General features: G+C 47.2%; 1 protein-coding gene across 1 annotated transcript in view; it reads left to right on the forward strand.

Moving 5' to 3' along the window:
• The window catches only part of LOC138283234 (tesmin-like), a 543,145-nt gene that overhangs the window by 499,115 nt on the left and 20,836 nt on the right, over nt 1-23,194 (forward strand). The window contains exon 6 of the mRNA XM_069221270.1: nt 13,241-13,399. Coding sequence (XP_069077371.1) covers nt 13,241-13,399 — 159 coding nt within the window. The remainder of the gene's footprint in view (nt 1-13,240; nt 13,400-23,194) is intronic.

The following is a 23,194-nucleotide window of genomic DNA, read 5'->3' on the forward strand; positions in this document are numbered from 1 at the left end:
CTTTTCCTCCTGGGCATCAGACTACCTTTCAGACAAGCACAATCTCGTCCTTTGTTGTGCACATTTGTACCCTGCTTCCCTAATCCCGCCAATTGTGGGCCCTCCTCTAGCCATGTCCATGCGTCCTCCAGGGTGTGAAAGAAGAATGTGTTCCCCTGAAACTGGACTTCTAGCTTTGCAAGGAAGAGGAGCATGTACTGAAGTTGGAGATTCCACAATTTTGCCTTTATGGAGTCAATGGTGTGCCATTGTTTCTGGACTTCTCAAGTATAGTCAGGAAAGATTAGCATTTTTGAGTTCTTAAGGGAGACATCTTTCCTGCACGTTTCTGTGAGGATTATCTCTCGCTCTTGAAAATTCAGAAAACATGCGATTACTGGTCTTTGGGAGTAGGGGGGAGTACTGGTGGTGGCCTCCCCCATCAATGATCGGTGTGCGCGTTCGATTACGAAGCAGGAAAAAAACTTTTCAGGGGGAATGACGTAGCACAGCGAAGAGTCCAGGAACAGAAGAATTTTGGGACCCTCAATCCCCTCTCGGAAGCCCACAAATCTTAGGTTGTTCCATCTAGCACAGTCTCCCTGTCTTCTAGCCTCCAGTGTGCATCTTTACGGAATGTTCTAGTCTCCTTCATTTCTCTGCAGAGCTCTTGGACCTTATCTGCCAGCTCTGAGATTCTTTCAGCTGCCGTGACTATCTACTCTACATTGCAACGGTCCTGCTGCAAAAGGGAGACCTGTGAGTTCACTTCCCCCACCCGGCTCCCACCCTTTCTGGAGGACAGTATTGCCAGAAGAAGGGTGGTGTTGTCAGGTACTTCAGACAGCTCCGGCTCAGCCGGGTTGGTCACCACTTTTGTGTAGCAGTCCATCTTTCCCTGGCGAGGGGATTTGGAATCTTTGTCTTTAGCCATCACTCCTTGGTCACTACCGCCTCATTACCGCTCTGCTAAGTACCTTGGGTAGTGGATTCTTGTCTCCGTATACCTCCCTTCGGGGTTGACAGTTTCACTTTTTGATCTTCTGGTATCTACTTGGGGTGCGTGGGGGGCTAAACAGACCCCTCTCGCACCACCCCTAGTTCACTTTACTCTCCCCAGGCAGGGAGTGGAATACAGCAGTGGTATCAACATTGGCAGGGGAGAAGTGCTCCAGGCTCCCACTCCTCTGCCTAAGGGCCATGTGGCCATGTGGGCACATCCAGTGTGTGCCGTTCTTATGGGTCAGATCCGGTGCTTCCTGGGCCTCAATTGGCTAGTGGGCACTGTTATCTCTCTTTGTAAGGGGTCTCCTCCCCTGGCTGTGGTTTGGAGCCCCCTTTGTCCAGTTCCGTCACGCCTTCCTACCAAGAAGGGGCACCGGGCCCTCTTCCCAAATTATGTTGGATCTTTCTTCACCTCCCTGGGGCCTTCTTGCTAGTTTTCTCCAGCCATGTCAGCTCCTCCCAGTGGTTCTCCTCTTTTACGTCCCAAACTGCTTACCAGCAGATTCTTCTGTTCCTGGGTCCTGCGCTCCCCTGGAAGGCCGTAGACGGCGGGGTTGCCCCCTTGGGAGTGTGTATGGTGTCAGCTATCCGCCAGGCTCTGGACGGGGACTCTGTTGTTGGGCGCTCCCCGAGCCACACCTTCTGGGTGCTTCTCGGTGTGTCTCCTCTGGTCCAGTTTCTCTCTGCCTGTTCCAGGCTGTCTCAGCAGTGTGCTCAGCTCACCGGCCCCCTCTAACTAGGCCTTGCACAGTCTGCAGTTCTGTCAGTCTCTGATTGCCGGGGGGAGGATTGTTGAAGCTTTCTGCACACCTTGAGTTCCTGCTTCAATGTCAGAGCTACTCGTGGGGGGGAGCTGTCTCTGGCTTAAAGCGAAGCTGCATGCCTCGCACTCATCACTACCACCCATATCCCTCTATTTTTAGTGCACACCTATCGTCTCATGTTGGATGGCAGCGGCTCTATGCAGCAGAACTGGCCATATACATCTCTGCTGGCAAGCCCTTTAATTGTGGAAAATGAATTTTGTGATCAACAGTAGGTTGCGCAGGTCTTTTCAGGATTTTACAGCAGACCGACCCTGCGCTCGCTTATGAAGCTACCATCTCCGTTGCCATCATGGCCCCACCTCTAAAGTTAGAAATTAGCACACTTCTTTAGAAATTAGGTGCCAAACCCCTATGCTCAGTGCATAATTCATATCTGAGAAGAATCACATTCAAATCTGCAATTTTGTTTTTCAACTTAATTTTATACCTCCATCGAGCTATGAAAGTCACAATTTTTTGAGAAACTGGGTTGTTGGTTGACTGGGGTGTTAGCCCTGATCAAGGAACAGCCACATTCTCTGGCATGGTGATCCCCAAAAAGTCCTTTAATTATCTTGTGCTTAACTGTGGGTAGCTTGTCACAAAAAGCAGTCAGGCTTAACTTTGAGGCAATGTATAAAGTATTTATGCACCACCCAAGCAGTAATAACTTGAAAACACAACAGAAGAAAAATCCCATACCAATTTAGAAAAATAGAGTACATTTAAAAAAAAAAAATCACACCAAAATGACAATAAAATCCAATCAGTAGAACTAGAGTTATGATTTTTTAAAGATTTAAGTGAAAATAGCAGCAAAAAGCACAAAGTGTCACCCGTGACTATCTGGTAGTGCAGATCGGTTGAAAGTTGCAAGCTCAGGCTGACCGTGATGGACGGCGGATCGGATACAGGGCCCAGGTTAGTCCAGCTGAAAGAGTTGACAGTATTCCATGGTCTGGGTGGAACAGGTGAAGATTCTATACAAACCCATTGGTTTACTATGTAATTATTTCATTTGGTCACAGATTTTACAAAACGTTTAGCACCAGTAAATAAATTTGATTATCAAAAATATCTTCTTACTGCTGACAGAGTATTAGCAACTCCTGCATGTCAACCTGCCTTTGACTCATGAAGCCACTTCACAGCTTACTGTTTTAGCTGATCTGATGGTAAATTTACATCTTTTTGTGGTAAAGTAATACATCTTTTTCCTGTCTGTTACTTTATTCATTTAAGCAAGCCACTTTATCTATAAATTGACTTTCAATACATATTTTGTTCAAAAAGGTTTCTACATTCATTAACACAGTGGAATTTGGACATAAAATTATTCATGGATCTTCTGTCACTTGATTTCCCCCCTCCAGTTGATTGTGTCCTGCCAACCTTCCTATTCTTATAACCTAGTCTATAATTTATCACAACATCATAGTCCATCTGAGTTACCTAGGGAAAGTGTTAGAGCTGCATTCAAAAGCTACACATTTTGTTCCTAACATTTTTTCTAAACGGTAACGTACTTTGTTACGCCAGGGTGGGTGCTATATGGCTTTGGTTACGCCACAGGGACACCACTTCCATGCTGATGTGAACCCAGCACCACCTACCACTAGCGAAAGAGCCTTGAAATTTCCACTTTAGTTGTATACTACCCTATCCTTTGTTGATTTTTAAGGGTGACTCCTCTGGTTGAGGTTTTTGGTACAGCTTGAAATTTCGAGATCCAGTCTGACATCTGGGATTATTCTGCAGTTGAGCAATCTGCAGGTAGACTACCCACTAGAAGGATTGTTACCACAGGTAAATAACTTTTTCATTGCATCCAAAATTTTACATCTCAGTCATTTTTCTCTAATGTTTCAACTTGTATCATTTTTTTTCTACCTCTCGTACTTGAAATTTTAGTTGTGACATTTGATGATTATTATCTTTGCAAAACTTAAACAAAGATGATTTCTCATTTTCCAAATGCACGTTAAATTGCTGTTTATTCGACAGTACGTTCGCTTTTCTTTCTGTCATTATGATATAATGCAAACATACCAGGCATTTTATACCATATCTACAATGTTTTGTATCACATGTAACATAGCATCACATTTCCTTTTTTTTGACTGTATATTGATGGTATACTCAATCTCAGACCTGTCAACTCACACCGTGTCAAGTGTGCCACACAATATCGACTCTCTTCACACGGTCACCTGGTGAGGTGGAGCTATCACATGTGGCAGGGTAGACAAACATGAAACAGCGACACTATGTATATTTTCAGATCTTCTTTGGAGTATGTGAACCTCTGCTGCCTGTTAAAGGGTGTATCTGATACAGACACCTAGTTGTAGATTCCTTACCTTAGAATTTCCAGATCCAGAGATTTTACTCGAGCAGTACCCATGTGCAGCGTTAAGTGGTGTTGATCAGCTCCGCGCCTATCGTCCACACCGGATATGATGTCATAGGTCCTATACAGGTGCCACCCGGCGTGCTGGCTTCAGTTTGTTTCTTTCCTGGCCAGCCAGCTCTGATCCGAAGAAAGAGCTACCCTTCAGTCACTTTTTGACTGGTCTTTTTTTTACTTTTGTCAAAGCTTTTTTGGGTATTACTACTCCTGGTCCAAGTTCAAGCCATCGGGCAATGTCCGCACCTGGAGTTCCTTTTGTGTCTGAAATCATGCTCCGAGTGCCGGGCCATGAATCTGAAGGCTTTGAGGGAGCGGTCTCTAAAGCTGCTGGTGGGCTGGCGCTCAACTCTGTGAAGTCCTGGTCAAGAGGAAGGATCTGCTCCTCTGCCAATCCATCACATCGGGAATCGGTCACGGAGTACCCCTTCTTCGTTGTCCCACTCTAAGTCTTCGGGACAATGAGGTAATCTGAGTTATAAGAAGAAGTAGAAGAAAGCAAAACGTTCTTCAACTTCACCTCATCTGTCAGCTGATGTGACGAGGGAGCGTTGTCGATCAAGGCATCCCTCTGCGGAGCCTGCGTCTGGGCCGAGTCCGCGTCTCCCCGGGTTTACGGTAGCCGCAGTGACCCCTGCCAAACTTAAGGAGTTTTATGAGGCCATTCCCCTCATTTTCTGATGGATACAACTACCTGTGGATTCCTCACCTAATGAATACTCCCATGGCGCCAGCATTCGACGGAATTCATTAGGTGAGGAATCCACAGGTAGCTAATGTATCCACCAGAAAAGTCGTTACCGAAGGTAAGTAACTCGTTCTTCTGGCAGTCCGTCTCTGCTAGCTTGCATTCGGGCCCTGAAGAGTTGGAAGGAGCCCCTTCGGGTTCCACATCAGCAGCTTTGGCCTCGGCTCCAAAGGGCATCCATTGATCCGGTTGCTGTTGGTTGTACCCGTTTGACTTTTCCCGGTGCTGGTCCCAATTTTGACGCTCCCAGTGCCTCCTGTGCCCCCTGGCAGCGCCGTCCCCATCATCATTGTCGACTCTGACATGCAGTTGGATGGGCATCGTACAATGCCAACACCTGCGCCAACAGGAGCCTTTCTCCCTATGGAGGATCCTGAGCCTTATTCCTACGGGCTAGGTATCTGTGAGGAACGGGAGGAGTCGCTGGGCTTTTTAGAATACCAGCTCCAAGACCCCATAGATTGGGGCACAGACCTGGGTGAAGCCAGTGGACTGGATACCTCCCCAGATACTTGCATGCTCTGTCCTCCTACCGTGGCTACAGAGGAGGAGCTTCTTACTCAGCGGTGGTGTGGAGAGCCACTGTGGTCCTGGACCTTGAGCTGCCCTTGGTGACATTCAGGACTAACCTCCTGACAGATGTGCTTCATCCTCTGAACCCCTGCTTCCCTTCAATGAAGCCGCTAAGGATGTTATTTTGGGTATCTGGTCAAACCCCTCACAAGGGCTCCTGTGAACAGGCCAATTGGCTGCCCCCATCGCCCTGCACCGGGTGACCAAGGTTTCCTGATGCAACCCCCCACCCCTCGGAGCTTGGTTATCCAAGCCTCCACTTCCCAGGGTGCGTTCCCTTTGCACCCCTGTATAGGGAATCGAAGAGGCAGGACACACTAGGAAGAAGATGTTTCTTCCGCCAGCCTGGCATTGTGGTCCATGAACTTCGCATGCCTTTTGGGCTGTTATTCCCACACGGTGTGAGATACAGTTGTGCAAGTGCTGCCACAGGTCCCAGAGTAGGCCCGGGCTGTACTCTTCCAAGCAGTTCCTGATGTGATAGATGCAGCAAAGTTCACAATCCTATGTGGACTGCACATGACAAACTCACTGGGCAGAGTGGTTGTTTCGACAGTGGCCTTGAGGCACCATGCCTGGTTGAGACATCTGGTTTTTCGGGGGATGTCCACGCAAACCTTATGGACATGCCCTTTGATGGCATCCGTCTCTTTGGCGAGAAAGCAGGCTCAACATTCAAGCACTTCAAGGATTATCGTGCTACGGCTAGGTCCTTGGGTCTTGTGGTAGCCCCTCGCCCTCTTCAGTCTGCTTTTTACCCTTTTTGTGGATACGGAAGGGCCTCCCAGCCACAATGCCATGCATTGCCATGCAGATTGCCCTGCTCTGCCTCTGCGTGGCTGGGGCACATGGGATCCACCATCCTTGTGGATCAGAGAGCTAGTGGTCTGGCCAGTCTGCTGCCACCCGCCCACAGCTGCCTCCAAAACCTTCCTAGTCTGACTCTTTCCCACCAGGGACCAGTCAGATGCAGGATTCACAGTCACCCGCTCCGCTGGCAATCCATCACGTCAAACAGGTGGGCTTTGCAGATAGCCTGAAGGGGCTACACCCTCCACTTCAAGACTACCCCTTCATCCATGTCACCATCCTACAATTGGATGACAGAGGATCACTTGGCACTTGTCTAAGAGGAAATTACATCTCGCTTGGCCAAGGGAGCCATAAAGAGGGTCCCTGTGTCAGAGATAGGTCTTTGTTGTTATTCTCACTACTTTCTGGTACCCAGAAAGGGCAAGGACTTCCGAAGGAGAAGTTCTAAATGCTCACTATGGCTCAGGATCTATCTGCCTTGGACCCAAGAGACAGGAAGGTAGTGTTAGACTTGCAGGACACATATTTCAATATCCCTGTCCTGTCTGCCCACAGATGTTACTTGCGTTTCACGGTAGGCCACTAGCACTTTCAGTTCATCATGCTCCACTTTGGCCTTACTAGCACCCCTCAAGTGTTCACCAAGGTGATGGTGGCGGTTGCAGCTCATATGCGCAGATCAGGGTTTTCAGTCTTCTCGTATCTCAATGACAGGCCGTCGTCTCCCACGTCCATACTAAGGTGGGACCCCCTGCGTTCACTGGGGTTCACTATAAACATGCAGAAGTTGCACCTGATTCCCTCTCAGACACTCCCTTTCATCAGAGCTGTTCTGGACACAATGCATTTTTGGGCTTAACCTCCAGAGCGGCGAGCACAGGATATTCAGGCTATGATACGAATGTTTTAGCCTTTATCCTGGATTTCAAGTGAGAATGACTCTGAGGCTGCTGTGCCTCATTACCTCCTGCATCCTTCTAGTGGCACATGCCATATGGCATATGCTGGCTCTGCATGAAGTTCCAGTGGGCACAGCGTTAGGGGAATCTCTCTGACATGGCCCAGATCTCAGAGGTAACTGCATTAGATCTGGAGTGGTGGCTAACAAACCACGATTTGGCCAGTGGCAGACCCCCTACCTTCCCCAACCAGATCTGACAGTAGTGACAGATGCATAACTCCTGGGATGGGGCAGCCACCTGGGAGAGGTGGTGATCAGAGGCATATGGTCCCCGGCGGAGTCCGGACTCCAAATCAACCTGTTGGAGCACAGGGCGATCAGACTAGCATTGAAAGCATTTCTTCCCTCTCTCAAAGGGAAGGTAGTGCAGTACCAACATGTGGTACTGCAAAAAGCAGGGCAGGGTGGGGTCGCAGACCCTTTGTCAAGAAGTTTTGCGCCTCTAGATGCGGCTGGAAAAACAGGGCGTTTCCCTAGTGGTTCAACAACTGGTGGGCTCTCTGAATGCCAGAGCAGACAAACAGCCGATAATGCTTAGTTGATCACAAACGGTGTCCCCATCCAGAGGTGGTGCAAGGTCTTTCAGCCTTGGGGAAAGATTTGGTTAGAGCTGTTCGCCTCCTCAGAGAATGTGCAATGTCAGCAGTATTGCACATTGGGGTTTGCAATGCGGCAATGCTTTTTGTCTTGAGTGAAACTCAGGCCTCCTGTACGCCTTTCTGCCCATACCACTCCTGCCCAGAGTTCTCAAGAAGATCAAGAAGGACTAGGCCCAAGCAATCCTTGTAGCTCCAGACTGGACACAAAGATTCTGCTATCCCGAGATACTGAGCATGGCCATCGATGCTCTGATCACACTGCCCATTTGGGAGGATCTTCTGTTGCAGCAGCAGGGAAGAGTTCTCCACCCGAACCTGTCCAGTCTCCGCCTTTTTGCATGGAGATTGAGCAGTGGCAGTTGGCAGGTTTTCACCTTCAGCCCGAAGCCTGTAATGTAATCTTGGTAGTCAGGCGTCCCTCCACCAAAACAGTATACGCCTGTCGTTGGAAAAAATTTGTGGCATGGTGCACAGACAAGTCTGTTGAACCTTGTTTTGCCCTTCTTTCTGATGTTTTGTTGTTTTTCCTTTCTGTGGCCCAGCAGGGCTCTCTTACGGGCACTGTTAAAGGTATCTGTCTGCCATTTATACTTTTGTGCAGTTGCCTGATCAACTATCCTTGTTTAAGTCTCCTAATATAAATAGGTTCCTTAAAGGCCTTACCCATATGTTTCCGCCATCCCCATTCATTATGCCTTAATGGGACTTGAATTTGGTTCTGACATTCCTGATGTGGGCTTCTTTCGAGCCTCACCACAATTATCCTCTCACGCTTCTCACTTTTTATAAACAGTTTTCCTTGTGGCCATTACATCTGCTTGCATGGTGAGTGAATTGCAGGCATTGTCATCTAAGCCACCCTAACTTTCCATCTATCCTGACAAAGTGGTTCTTTGGACAAGGGTCTCCTTTCTGTCAAAAGTGGTTACACTCTTCCATGTATGCCAATCCATAACCTTGCCTACTTTTTACTCACCCGCTCATCCTTCTAAGTAAGAGGAGAAACTCCACCGCCTGGACCCAAAAGGAGATTTGACGTTCTCGGTTGACCGTACAAGAGTTCTGGGTGGATGATCAACTCTTTGTTGGTTTTGTGGGTGCGAAGAAGGTCAGGCAGTGCAGAAGACAACCATCTCCAGAAGGATCGTACTCTGCAGTAAAATGTGCTACACAGTGGCTAAGAAGCAACCCCGAGGCTTTGCATGCGCATTCTACCAGAGCTAAAGCTGGGACCACAGCGTTAGCAAGCGAAGTTCCAGTCCTTGACATTACAACCACAACTGCCTGGCTAGTCAGGTTGTGTAGGACTTTCTGGTATGATTTTAGTTTGCAGACACACCTCAGGGTATGGTATTGTTTGGGTATCTATTTTAAGGTAAGGAATTTGCAACTAGATGTCTCTATCAGATGGACAAGTTACTTACCTTTAGTAACTCCTTATCTGGTAGAGACAATATTTAGTTGCAGATTCCTTACTGACCCACCCATCCTCTCCAATCTGTGAATTGATTTTTAGGGACAGGGACTCCCTTTTAGGGCTCTAGTTTTGAGGCACTAGTGGTCCATGTTCATCATGGCTCTGCGCTTCTGGTGTGAAAAGTCGTGAAAAGAAACTGACCTCAGGGTGCTGGGGTGGAGCCTAGGTAGGACCTGCAACATCATATCTGGCATGGACAACGCCGACCGCTGACCCGGAGCCGATCGACACCACCTAACGGCACGCAGGGGTACTGCTTGAGAATAATCTCCGGATCCAGACTGACGCCTGGGGAAATTCTAAGGTAAGGAATGTGCAACTAGATATTGTCTCTACTGGATAAGGCATTACTGAGGGTAAGTTACTTGTCTGACAATGCCCTAAGACATCAGTGATAGCTTCAGCGACCCTTTGTTTCTTTTTCGGAGTAGTATGGGAAGGTTGGAGGGAGTCAGTGTCTCACAGATAGTTCTTTGCACGAACTCAGCCCCACTCCCATGGCCCTGCTCCCTCCTCACATGGTGACATATATATATCCAAGTTGTACATACATATATACAGGTTAGCCAAATAAGACATGAAAAGTAGCCTTTCTTTGGTGAATCAGTGTTCTTTGTTCTGTTTGCTGAATGTTGGTTCTTACAAGTTCACTTTCCAGACTCCTTCCATTTGCATATGCTATAATTAATGAGTTTTGGAATGCTTTATAGCGTCTTAATCCATTAAAACAAACAACAATTCTGTCTCAATTGTCACGCCAGTAGCTTCATCTGTCCGTCCTGCTGCAGTAGGTTTCTCTAAAATTTATTTAGAAGGTTTGGGAAAAACCTCGTGCAGTGCTGCCTCTATCTAAGTAATACGGTCCCCCGTGGGGAGGAAACCACCTCTTGAAGATCCTGCAAACAGGAAGGCATCCAGAGCCAATGCGCTCCTCAGTGAACTATAAACAATACTGCTTTATGATGAAAGTACCACATTTATTTAGACAATCTGAACAACGTTATGGTATTAAGAAAAACTACCAAAGATCATGCTGACAAATTTGTCTAAGAATGTTGAGTGTACTGATACTGACCCGTTTCTGTATTAAATGCAGATATAAAGATTTTTTTCTTAACTTTCAGCAAATAATGTGTCCGGGGTCATACCAAGTTTGTCCTTGCTGAGGTAACGTGTAGTTATCCAAGGAGAAGATACTACCTCACCAACCAATCTTGTCTTGGGTTCATCAATTGGTGCACACTATCAACCAATAGAAGTTAGTCTGTTGGATACTGGGGAGGCTTTTGATTGGGTTTCATGGTCTTTTCTATGGGAGGCAGTGCCGTGCGTGTGGCTAAACTCTTAATGTTTGATATGTGTACTGGCTCTTCACCGGAATCTGTAAGCCATGGTTTTGGACAATGGAGTTGGTTATGCTGAAATTCTCACATAGCAATGGACTTGGCAAGGCTGACGTCTGTCTTCCTCTCTATTTTCAATGTACATCGATCCATTGTAGACTGTTTGGAATCAGGTGAATATCCTAGTGCGATCCTGACTGTTCAGTGTCATGTTAACATATGCTGATGTATTGATCTTTACCTCCAAATTATAAGAATTTCTAATAATCATCAAGCAAATAGCAAATGTACTTGGAAGCATCTCATGCTACATATTAAATAAACTAGTGAGAATTCTGATTACTGTTGCAGGAGGCGTTAGTCAAGCGATATTTGGCTTGGTCTACTAAGATAGAGATTATGATGTTTTTTTTGGGGGGTTGGTTTCGAAAAAGTTTGCTCAGCTATGGTCCGAATGTAAGGTGCCAAAGGATGGTTTCTTTGACTATCTACAGATCGGGATTTTTTTCTGTCCTCATGCTCCTCCATAGACTTTTTTATGGATAAGTCTCTACTTAAGTTAACGATCAGCTCGTAATTTCTTTCTATCTCTACTTTCTACAGCTGTCTACATAATCAAGGCATGGTGATATTCAGCAGTGGTTGATATTCAACAGTTGTTGAGAGATGGATAAATTGTTAAGCTCGTTGGTTACCGTAAAAGAAATCTCCCAGTCTTTAGTGGAGCTAGATTGGAGACTTTATTCCTTTGTATAAACATTATTAAATTACACCACTATTCCACTTTGATAATATCACTCTAGCTAAAATTGCCAAGTTGGAAAGATGCCTTGGGTGTCGTTCCCCATGGCTTACAGCCTCCATGTGTTTAGACCCTGTCCTACTCTGATTTGATGTATTTGAGGGGGTACTGTTTTTGGGGAATATGCAAGAAAAGTGTATTGTTCTCTGGAGTATTAATATCGTGATTGCCTAAAATCTCAAAATTGGGGAAAAGGACTGCCAATCCTGATTCCGGGCAAGGTGGAGTTAAACTTGTAAGTGCCATTTACCTGAGTATCAGGAAGCAATATCAGGGTCTTCCTGCAATAGATATAGATCTTTATTGCAGTGGCTCTACAAATGTATGATAGAAATAATGCTGCACGAAGACTCGTTCGTTTTTCTATTTCAAGGGATTATCCTATATCACTCAGTGTAACGTACTGCATTTGTAAAAGTTGTGATGGATGACTTTCTCTGTCTAATTATTTCTCATATTTTGGTACCATGAACACTAGGGGGGTCATTCCGACCCCGGCGGTCAAGGACCGCCGGGGCCGGGGATGCGGGAGCACCGCCAACAGGCTGGCGGTGCCCCGCAGGGCATTCTGACCGCGGCGGTATGGCCGCGGTCAGACCAGGAAAACCGGCGGTCTCCCGCCGGTTTTCCGCTGCCCTGGGAATCCCCCATGGCGGCGCAGCTTGCTGCGCCGCCATGGGGGATTCCGACCCCCTCACCGCCATCCTGTTCCTGGCGGTTCCGACCGCCAGGAACAGGATGGCGTGGAGGGGTGTCGTGGGGCCCCTGGTGGCCCCTGCAGTGCCCATGCCAATGGCATGGGCACTGCAGGGGCCCCGTAAGAGGGCCCCACTTTGAATTCCAGTGTCTGCTTTGCAGACACTGGAATTCGCGACGGGTGCCACTGCACCCGTCGCACATCCTCCACTCCGCCGGCTCCATTCGGAGCCGGCTTCCTCGTGGGGAGGGGTTTTCCGCTGGGCTGGCGGGCGGCCTTCTGGCGGTCGCCCGCCAGCCCAGCGGGAAAGCCAGAATGGCCTCCGCGGTCTTTCGACCGCGGAGCGGCCATATGGCGGCTCCCTCCAGGCGGGCGGTTCCGACCGCCAGGAACAGGATGGCGTGGAGGGGTGTCGTGGGGCCCCTGGGGGCCCCTGCAGTGCCCATGCCAATGGCATGGGCACTGCAGGGGCCCCGTAAGAGGGCCCCACTTTGAATTCCAGTGTCTGCTTTGCAGACACTGGAATTCGCGACGGGTGCCACTGCACCCGTCGCACATCCTCCACTCCGCCGGCTCCATTCGGAGCCGGCTTCCTCGTGGGGAGGGGTTTCCCGCTGGGCTGGCGGGCGGCCTTCTGGCGGTCGCCCGCCAGCCCAGCGGGAAAGCCAGAATGGCCTCCGCGGTCTTTCGACCGCGGAGCGGCCATATGGCGGCTCCCTCTAGGCGGGCGGCTCCCGCCGCCCGCCGGGGTCAGAATGACCCCCTAGGTCTCTCAACGAAAAAAGAAAACCTATTATGTGGAAAGTGATTGGTACACTATGTTCTGCACATATGGGTTACCATCCTACATACAATCTCAAATTATCTACATCTTTGTTACTATTGCATTTAATTACAGGTTAGAATGAATTGCAGACGAGCTGTCAATCATTCGTAGCTTTTTCGAATGTGTATGTTTAAATAGGTTATAATGAAATAATATTGTACTTTGCAGCGATTGGCTTAACCATGCAGGTTTACTCTTTTGTAGGCTGAGGTAAAGTTGGCAGTTGCCAGTATCTTGGATAGCAATAAAGAACATGCTGCTTTTCAGGATCCTAATACAAATGAAATAAGCTACACACTTCTTCCATCACAGGAGCAGCTGGAGGAATCAATTTGTTCAAAAAGAAAAGATTCTAGCTCAGTGGTAAGTTCACTTTCATGAACATTTTATTGCAGCATTGTTGATATTTTGAACATTAATGGTTTGAATTAGTATATTTTGAAATAACATAAATATACTATGTTATGGATGCTCAAACAGCCACATGTGACACTGCTTTCAGATACCTTTAAAATAAACCATTGATTGAGGTTGATTAAAGCTGTTGGACCATATTAAGGCCCAGATTACAAATTGCAGTGATCTTCCTGTATGGAATTCTTCTTGGCTCAATCATGATGGGCCATTGTTTCTTCACCTGGGTTTATAAGGTGCAGCAACAATGAACCCGATTTAAGATATGGCACCCACTGACCAAGAGCAACTCTACCTTAATTAAAGGCACGTTGAGACTGTGCCTGGGGGTCCGTGTGACTCCGTGACTGGCGCCATTGGTGTCGGATTGTTACGAACAACCTCGTCACAATGCTGCGATATCACCTAATTGAAGCATCTGTGTTTCTAAGTGGTATTTTTGTGTTACATCTTGCAAAATTCATAACTTTGCTTGTGTATATTGTATTTTTTGTTGTTGTGGTCTTGTTTTGTTCAGATAAATATTGGCTGTTTATCTAACCTGGTGTTGAGTCATTTTGCAATGTTTCACTGTATTACTGTATGTGTTGGTACAAATTCTTTACACATTGTCTCTGGGTTAAGCCTTTCTGCCCGTGCCAAGCTACCAAGGAGGCTAGCGGGGGTTAACCGGGTGTGTTTCTCCTTTGCCCTGACTAGAGTGAGGGTCCTTGCTTCGACAGGGGGCAACCTGACTGCCAACCAAAGACCCAATTTCTAACAAGACAGCTGTTAAGCAGCACTGTCAATGATGAAAATTCCAATAAATAAATACATTCAAATTTCTTAATTCAATAATCTTGCAGAAAAGAAGCAATACTTGTATTTCTTTAATAGGCTCTAGCCTATGGAAAGCAAATTTTCCTCACTTTTGAAAGTTAAGATTTTAGTAAAGGTAGAGAAGTGAAAAGTATGCTTTGCATTTTTTCTTACTGAAACGTATAGCCTCAGGCCATGTTTTTCATAAACAACCCGCTCTCACATAGAAGATATAAACTTTGTGTTCAGTTCTGCATTTAGTTGTTAACAACCTATTCTGTCTCGCTACGTGATCTGAACTGCAAGAGACTGCAGTTGGACTGTTTTTTTCCTTAGCTTAGATTTGTGCTAAGTAATCGTTTTAATACACATTGTCCTACTACATGCACTTTCCAAGTATAGCATCAACTACACTTTTGTTTCCTTAAACTATTATGATGCATCTATAAAGATAAGCCAATAGTGATTATTTCTACCAGACCTTTAGTTTTCCTAGTCATCACTCACACTGTACATAACTGCGGACCTGCCTTCAGTACGCAGCAGTTAAGAGTCAGATGGAACTCAGTGGTTAGCTGCAAGCTTAGCTCTTGGATAAATTCACGGGAGGCTCAAGATGTGTGTATTTGGCACATTTCTTCGTCTTTGCTTGCTTCAAGCCTTTTAAACACCTTGGCCTCATTACAAGTGGCTTGTTAAATTCAGATTGTGGGTAACTCGTGCTACCACACATTTCACAATTATGAGTTTCGCAGCTAATTCCGTTCTACTGCATTGTATCAGCACGGGTAAATTTCAACATGTCAAGCCTGCTGAAATGATTGGGGGGAAATGGCGGGCTATTAATGTTACGTGAGTTTTGGTATGCCAAGCATCGAAACCTGCAAATTGTTCACTAAACAATCATAATCACTGCACCCGATTAGGTACAAACACCATGGTGTTAGATTTTATCAGGTGTAAAAATTAGCGCAACTATAACAGAACCACACATTAATGAAGTCCTCTTTAGGACAAAGCTCAACAATAACTACCACACCTCACTTTTACAGTTTTGTAAATTAATGGTGTAACTCACCCCATAGTGAGCAAAACAAAGTCTGCAACAATTATGGCAACTACGATAAAGTGATACCCAGATGATGATCCCCATACTGGTCAGAGAACATAGAAAGCTCTATAAACGAGCAGTTTGGAATGATAAGCATGACATGGGTAAAGCAATGTAACACAGTAACACCATTTTTTAAATAAGTAAATCAAGTGACCCAAAGGGTCTGGAACTACACAAACAATCAGGAGAGCAGAGGGTAACTATTGAATAGAAACACTGTCCCCTAAATGAGAGAAATACTTCAAGGGCTGTATGGGCCTGGCAACACTTTAAACATAGATATATCAATAATTGTGCAGTGCAAAGGAGCTCGAAAGCATTGAAATAGGAGTTCAGACAGTGCTCCTGGCCTGAATGGTTTACTAGCAGCTTTATGTAAGTATGCTGATTATACCCGGGCCCCATGAATAAGGCCCTCATTTCGAGTGACCTCTAAATTCTAATGAGGCAGTCATCCGCATTTAACAGTGATATATTGTTAATGCATTTTCTATTTTTGTATATCCCATTTTAGGATTACATGTATTCCTTTAGTCAGGTATATGTATGTTTTAAACGCAAGTGCACAAATGGCAATGCTGTTAAAGTATTTTTTTCAAGATAACATAATGATAATTGAATTTGCTTAAATATACTCGTTCTGTTGTAGTGTGGCTTGACTTGTTTTTTCTAGTTATTGTTCCTAAATAATGAATAAGGGTTCATAGAAATTAATACCTTGTTTTTTCAGTTATATGTTTTAAATAAAAGTAATGTTTCACAGAATATGAGTAGGTAGAAGGCTGCAGGGGCTTCATTATTAATTGTTTATTCTTAAAATATTCAGCAATGTGCAGCCATAGCATATAAAGTGTAAGGAATAATTATTAGGTAGAGAGGAACTTTGATCCGAGGATTTGAGACTCGGTGTCATCTAGTAGCTGTAAACACCATCCTATGCTGAGGGTTACAGAGGAGGCACATAAAGTATTCCACCCAGCTTATTTGCTAGCTGCAGGTCATAGCCGCTGAGCCAAGAACAGCAGCTGCTGTTTTCTTATTCAACACTGCTTCTGTTGTTCAGAAAAGGACCTTTTCGAAATTGGGTATTTGGTTGGGGGTGTGCCCCCCCCCCTCAAGCAACAGCCACTATCCTTTTGAACCACAACAGTCACTAAATGAACCTGTGCTTAACCCTTCCTGAGAGCTTGGCACAAAAACAGGCATAATTTAGAGGCAATGTGTAAAGTAATTGTGTAGCCCTTAAACAGTAATAAGGTGACCAGAACTTAGAAGAAAAATATGTGAGAAGGTAACGTTTAGCAGGGCAAAGCAGCCGGTGGTGTCTCAGGAGGAGACATTGTCGTCAAGCAGCCACTAGACAAAGTTGTGGTGAAGATTTCTACCTTCGGACATAGTCTCTTTTTGGAAGTTGAAAGCCTCCAGCAGGATGAAGGTGCAGGCTATAGCCGATGAGGGCATGAGGCTGGGTACGACTTCTTTCAGGGCACTTCATGGCTGAAAAATGTCTAAGTCCTGATGTAGGAAGCTTGCCTGGTGTGTGGTGGGTACCTGAGGTACTTATACCAGGTCCAGATATCCCCTATTAGTGTAGTGTAGGCACTGTCTAGAAGTGAGGCTTTCTAGAAGTAGCTGTGGATGATCAGCCAAGGCTTATCTAGGAGACATGCAAAGCTCATGCAATACCATTGCAGTCACACAGCACTTACACACATGACAGAAAACACTCAGTGTTACGAAAATAAAGGGTCTTTGCTGCCAGGTAACTAGCTTTCCAAAGCTTCAACAGAGCAGTCCACAAAATCAACCCAATCCTGGGAGGTCTATTTTCAAGTCTCCCTGAACTTGATTGTATGTTGTTCAGTGGCGAAACCAAATCAATCTAAAAGTGCAGCTTTTAGAACAGCATAGTTGTCAGCATCCTCTTCTCTGACAGTGAGACGTCTATCTCAACCTTTGTCAGAGAAGGAGAGCCAGCTCATAGCATCCTACTGTATCTGATGGACCATTTGTACCTGACAGGCCCTCTTCAGAGCAGAGAACCACTTGTACATATCATCCTCACCTTGTAGGGAGGAACAGTTTTGTTGAGGTTTCTGGAGTCAAAAGAGTCCTCCCTGATCCAAGGCTCCCTGAAACTAAAGTTGCTGCCACCATGAGCTACTAACCCAATCCCTCCCTCTCTCTTTCCACTGCCAAGGATTCCCTATCTAGGGCTAGCTGCTGCTGCTGCAGTCTCAGCCTGGCCTCCTCCGGTCTCAGTTTCCTGAGTTCCCTGTCTAGAGAATCTTCCCCTTGATCTGTCCCTATTCTTAGTAACCCTCTCAGCTAACCCTCAGGGCACAAAGGGGGCCCTACTATTATGGCTTCCCTTCCCACTTCCTGCGATGCTCCCAGCTAGGCTAGAGGGCTTACTAGGGACCCTGTGATCCTCTGTGGGACCCTGCAGACCTTCCTCAGTGTTTAGATCCTATCTTTCCAACACTAGGGGTGCAGAGTCTGCATCCTCCTCCTGGCTACCAGCATGGTCCTGGTCATCCTGGAGGAGCAGGCCCAAGAGCAGACTCTTATAAGGGTTCCTGTAGGAGGCTGGACTGGCTTGTAGTGAGTACCAAGGGGTACTTACCCCTTGCACCAGGCCCAGGTATCCCTTATTAGTGTATAGGGTGTCTAGCAGCTTAGGCTGATAGATAATGGTAGCTTAGCAGAGCAGCTTAGGCTGAACTAGGAGATGAGTGAAGCTCCTACAGTACCACTAGTGTCATATGCACAATATCATAAGAAAACACAATACACAGATATACTAAAAATAAAGGTACTTTTTTTTTTTCATGACAATATGCCAAAAGTATCTCAGTGAGTACCCTCAGTATGAGGATAGCAAATATACACAAGATATATGTACAAAATACCAAAAATATGCAGTATGGTATTAGAAAACAGTGCAAACAATGTATAGTTACAATAGGATGCAATGGGGACACATAGGGATAGGGGCAACACAAACCATATACTCCAAAAGTGGAATGCGAACCACAAATGGACCCCAAACCTATGTGACCTTGTAGAGGGTCGCTGGGACTGTAAGAAAACAATGAGGGTTAGAAAAATAGCCCACCCCAAGACCCTGAAAAGTGAGTGCAAAGTGCACTAAAGTTCCCCAAAGAGCACAGAAGTCGTGATAGGGGAATTCTGCAGGAAAGACCAAAACCAGCAATGCAACAACGATGGATTTCCAGACGAGGGTACCTGTGGAACAACGGGACCAAGTCCAAAAGTCACGATCAAGTCGAGAGTGGGCAGATGCCCAGGAAATGCCAGCTGTGGGTGCAAAGAAGCTGCTACTGGACAGTAGAAGCTGAGGTTTCTGCAAGAACGACAAGGGCTAGAAACTTCCCCTTTGGAGGATAGATGTCCCACACCGTGAAAAGTCGTGCAAAAGTGTTTTCCTGAAGAAAGACCGCAAACAAGCCTTGCTAGCTGCAAGTCGTGCGGTTAGGGTTTTTGGATGCTGCTGTGGCCCAGGAGGGACCAGGATGTCGCCAATTGCGTCAGGGGACAGAGGGGGCACCCAGCAAGATAAGGAGCCCTCTCAGAAGCAGGCAGCACCCGCAGAAGTGCCGGAACAGGCACTACGAAGTGGAGTGAAACGGTGCTCACCCGAAGTTGCACAAAGGAGTCCACGCCGCCGGAGGACAACTCAGGAGGTCGTGCAATGCAGGTTAGAGTGCCGTGGATCCAGGCTTGGCTGTGCACAAAGGATTCCCTCGGAAAGTGCACAGGAGCCGGAGTAGCTGCAAAACACGCGGTTCCCAGCAATGCAGTCTGGCGTGGGGAGGCAAGGACTTACCTCCACCAAACTTGGACTGAAGAGTCACTGGACTGTGGGAGTCACTTGGACAGAGTTGCTGGATTCAAGGGACCTCGCTCGTCGTGCTGAGAGGAGACCCAGAGGACCGGTGATGCAGTTATTTGGTGCCTGCGATTGCAGGGGGACTATTCCGTCGACACACAGGAGATTTTTTCAGAGCTTCTAGTGCAGAGAGGAGGCAGACTACCCCCACAGCATGCACCACCAGGAAAACAGTCGAGAAGGCAGCAGGATCAGCGTTACAGAGTTGCAGTAGTCGTCTTTGCTACTTTGTTGCAGTTTTGCAGGCTTCCAGCGCGGTCAGCAGTCGATTCCTTGGCAGAAGGTGAAGAGAGAGATGCAGAGGAACTCGGATGAGCTCTTGCATTCGTTATCTAAGGAAATCCCCAAAGCAGAGACCCTAAATAGCCAGAAAACAGGGTTTGGCTACTTAGGAGAGAAGATAGGCTAGCAACACCTGAAGGAGCCTATCAGAAGGAGTCTCTGACGTCACCTGCTGGCACTGGCCACTCAGAGCAGTCCAGTGTGCCAGCAGCACCTCTGTTTCCAAGATGGCAGAGGTCTGGAGCACACTGGAGGAGCTCTGGGCACCTCCCAGGGGAGGTGCAGGTCAGGGGAGTGGTCACTCCACTTTCCTTTGTCCAGTTTCGCGCCAGAGCAGGGCTGAGGGTCCCTGAACCGGTGTAGACTGGCTTATGCAGAAATGGGCACCATGTGTGCCCATGAAAGCATTTCCAGAGGCTGGGGGAGGCTACTCCTCCCCTGCCTTAACACCATTTTTCAAAGGGAGAGGGTGTAACACCCTCTCTCTGAGGAAGTCCTTTGTTCTGCCTTCCTGGGCCAGGCCTGGCTGGACCCCAGGAGGGCAGAAATCTGTCTGAGGGGTTGGCAGCAGCTGCAGTGAAACCCCTGAAAAGGCAGTTTGGCAGTACCTGGGTCTTGTGCCAAAAATGCCAGGATGGCATAGAGGGGGCAATTCCATGATCTTAGACATGTTACATGGCCATATTCGGAGTTACCATTGTGAAGCTACATATAGGTAGTGACCTATATGTAGTGCACGCGTGTAATGGTGTCCCCGCACTCACAAAGTCCGGGGAATTGGCCCTGAACAATGTGGGGGCACCTTGGCTAGTGCCAGGGTGCCCACACACTAAGTAACTTAGCACCCAACCTTTACCAGGTAAAGGTTAGACATATAGGTGACTTATAAGTTACTTAAATGCAGTGTAAAATGGCTGTGAAATAACGTGGACGTTATTTCACTCAGGCTGCAGTGGCAGGCCTGTGTAAGAATTGTCAGAGCTCCCTATGGGTGGCAAAAGAAATGCTGCAGCCCATAGGGATCTCCTGGAACCCCAATACCCTGGGTACCTCAGTACCATAAACTAGGGAATTATAAGGGTGTTCCAGTAAGCCAATGTAAATTGGTGAAATTGGTCACTAGCCTGTTAGTGACAATTTGCAAAGAGAGAGCATAACCACTGAGGTTCTGGTTAGCAGAGCCTCAGTGAGACAGTTAGGCATCACACAGGGAACACATACCTACAGGTCACAAACTTATGAGCACTGGGGTCCTGACTAGCAGGGTCCCAGTGACACATAACAAATATACTGAAAACATAGGGTTTTCACTATGAGCACTGGGCCCTGGCTAGCAGGATCCCAGTGAGACAGTGAAAACACCCTGACATACACTCACAAACAGGCCAAAAGTGGGGGTAACAAGGCTAGAAAGAGGCTACTTTCTCACAGTTCCTCCCTGTCTTCAGGTTACATTCTGAGCACATCTCCCTCAACTCTTGGAAGGTGAGGCCCACATAAGGTGAGTCCATAGCCTGAGATATGCCCTGTTCTGAAGAGTTGTCAGCTAGCTAGAGTGGTGTAGGATCCCTAATTACTCTAAATAAGTCTCCCACAAGATGTTTGAAGCAAGGGCTATGCCCAGACCCCTAGGTTACCCAAACCCAATAGACTACTTCCCTAATACTAGGTACAGTGTGTACCCCTAGCTAGTAAGTGGTCTTTCCTGTGGAAAGTACCAAGTGACAGAGTGATAAGGCAATCGCAAGTACTTATCCCACCACTGCCACCAATGTAGGAAGCTGGCCTGGTGGTTTGTTATGGGTTCCTGAGGGATGTACACCTTATACCAGGTCCAGATATTCATTATTAGTGCACTGTAGTGTAGGCAGTGTCTAGAAGCCAGGCTCTCTAGAGTTAGCTGTGGATGAGCAGCCAAGGCTTATCTAGGAGACATGCAAAGCTCATGCAATACGACTGTAGTCACACAACACTTAAACACATGAAAGAAAACACTCGGTGTTACACAAATAAAGGGTCTTTATTACAGTAACACAATACCAAAACAATACATAGACAGCCCTCCAGTAGGATACAAGTAAACACGCGAAATATGTACAGTAGTTATGAAAAATAGGCATAGAAGTGCCCCCTAGCGACCAAGAGGAAAGGAGTAAATTACTAGATTTTTCCCAAACCACCCAAAAGGAAGGAAAAGAAGAAAATGCAACACCCAGACAAGACTGCAAGAAACCAGTGGTGGATTCCTGAAGAAGAAGACCTGTGGAATAAGGGGACCAAAACCAGAAGTCACAGAAGAGTCCAGGAGGAGTAGAAGCTACTACCCAAAAGTGGATGCAGGAGTTGGTCAACAGTAGGACAAAGACGGTCAGGAATGCAGCCCTGGAGCATATGAAGAGTTCCTGGAGGATGCAGTCGATGTCCAAGGAAGGATGATTACAGTTGGTCAGTAGCGTGGAAAAGCCACCAACAAGCCTTGGCAAATGCAGACGTCATGGTGAAGCAAAACATGGAGCTGCTGGGGACCAGCAAGTTCCAGGAGGACTCAACCCACGGTGGTAGTCCAAGCGGGACCATTAGCAAGGCAGAGAGTCCACAGAAGAAGAGGCAGACCTCATAGAAGACCCACTGGGCGAGGAACCAGGAGTCGCAGAGGAGCCCATGCAGCACAACTGGAGAAGGGTCCTTTGCCGCAGGAGAAGCATGCAGAGAGCTGTGCGTCACAGGAAGGAGTGCTGGGCCTACACAAAGCCTGAAGATCCCTTGGACGAGATGGAAACAAGCATTGGCAGCTGCAAGAGGCGTGGTGCACAGGGTACTGTCCTGTGTCAGAAGGCAAGGGCTTACTGTCACCAAAGTTGGACAGCTGGCAGAGAGGACCGAGAGGACTACTCCGGAGCACCACCTGTGATGCAGGAATCCACGCAGTTCAGGGTGAGAGGAGAACCACGCGGGGAGTGACTCCATCATTCCAAGGGAGATTCCTTCTTCCTTCTCATGCAGACTGAAGACTTGCTGCCCTCAGAGGATGCATAGCTGGAGAATTGTTACAGAAGCTGGAAGGAGCCGGGGAAACAATGTTGGAAGCAGAGTCTTCCTCATGGATGCAGACTGTTGGTTCCTGGAAGGCCCAGTCACGGTTCCAGTGGCTAGAAGTCAAAGTAGGGTTGCAGAGGAGTCCTGCCAGACTCTTTCAAGCCGAATCTGAGTACCAACCCGAGAGAGAGACCCTAAATAGCCCTGAAAGGGGGCTTGGTAACCTACCAAGGTGAGCACCTATCAGGAGGGGGCTCTGACATCACCTGCCTGGCCTGGCCACTCAGGTGCTCCCAGAGGTCCCTACCAACCTTGGAATCATGATGGCACAACCCAGGAACCCTTTGGAGGAGCTCTGGGCACCCCACCTGGGGTGGTAATGGACAGGGGAGCGGTCACTCCCCTTTCCATTGTCCAATTCTGCGCCAGAGCAGGGACTGGAAGTCCCTGAACCGGTATAGACTGGTTTAGGCACATAGGGCACCAAATGTGCCCTTCAAAGCATACTAGTGGCTTGGGGAGGCTACCTCCCCCATGCCATGTAACACTTATTTCCAAAGGGAGTGGGTATTACCTCCCGCTCCCAAAGGAAATCCCTTTT

The sequence above is a fragment of the Pleurodeles waltl genome, chromosome 3_1 (genome assembly GCF_031143425.1).
Source record: "Pleurodeles waltl isolate 20211129_DDA chromosome 3_1, aPleWal1.hap1.20221129, whole genome shotgun sequence".
Taxonomy (NCBI): Eukaryota; Metazoa; Chordata; class Amphibia; order Caudata; family Salamandridae; genus Pleurodeles; species Pleurodeles waltl.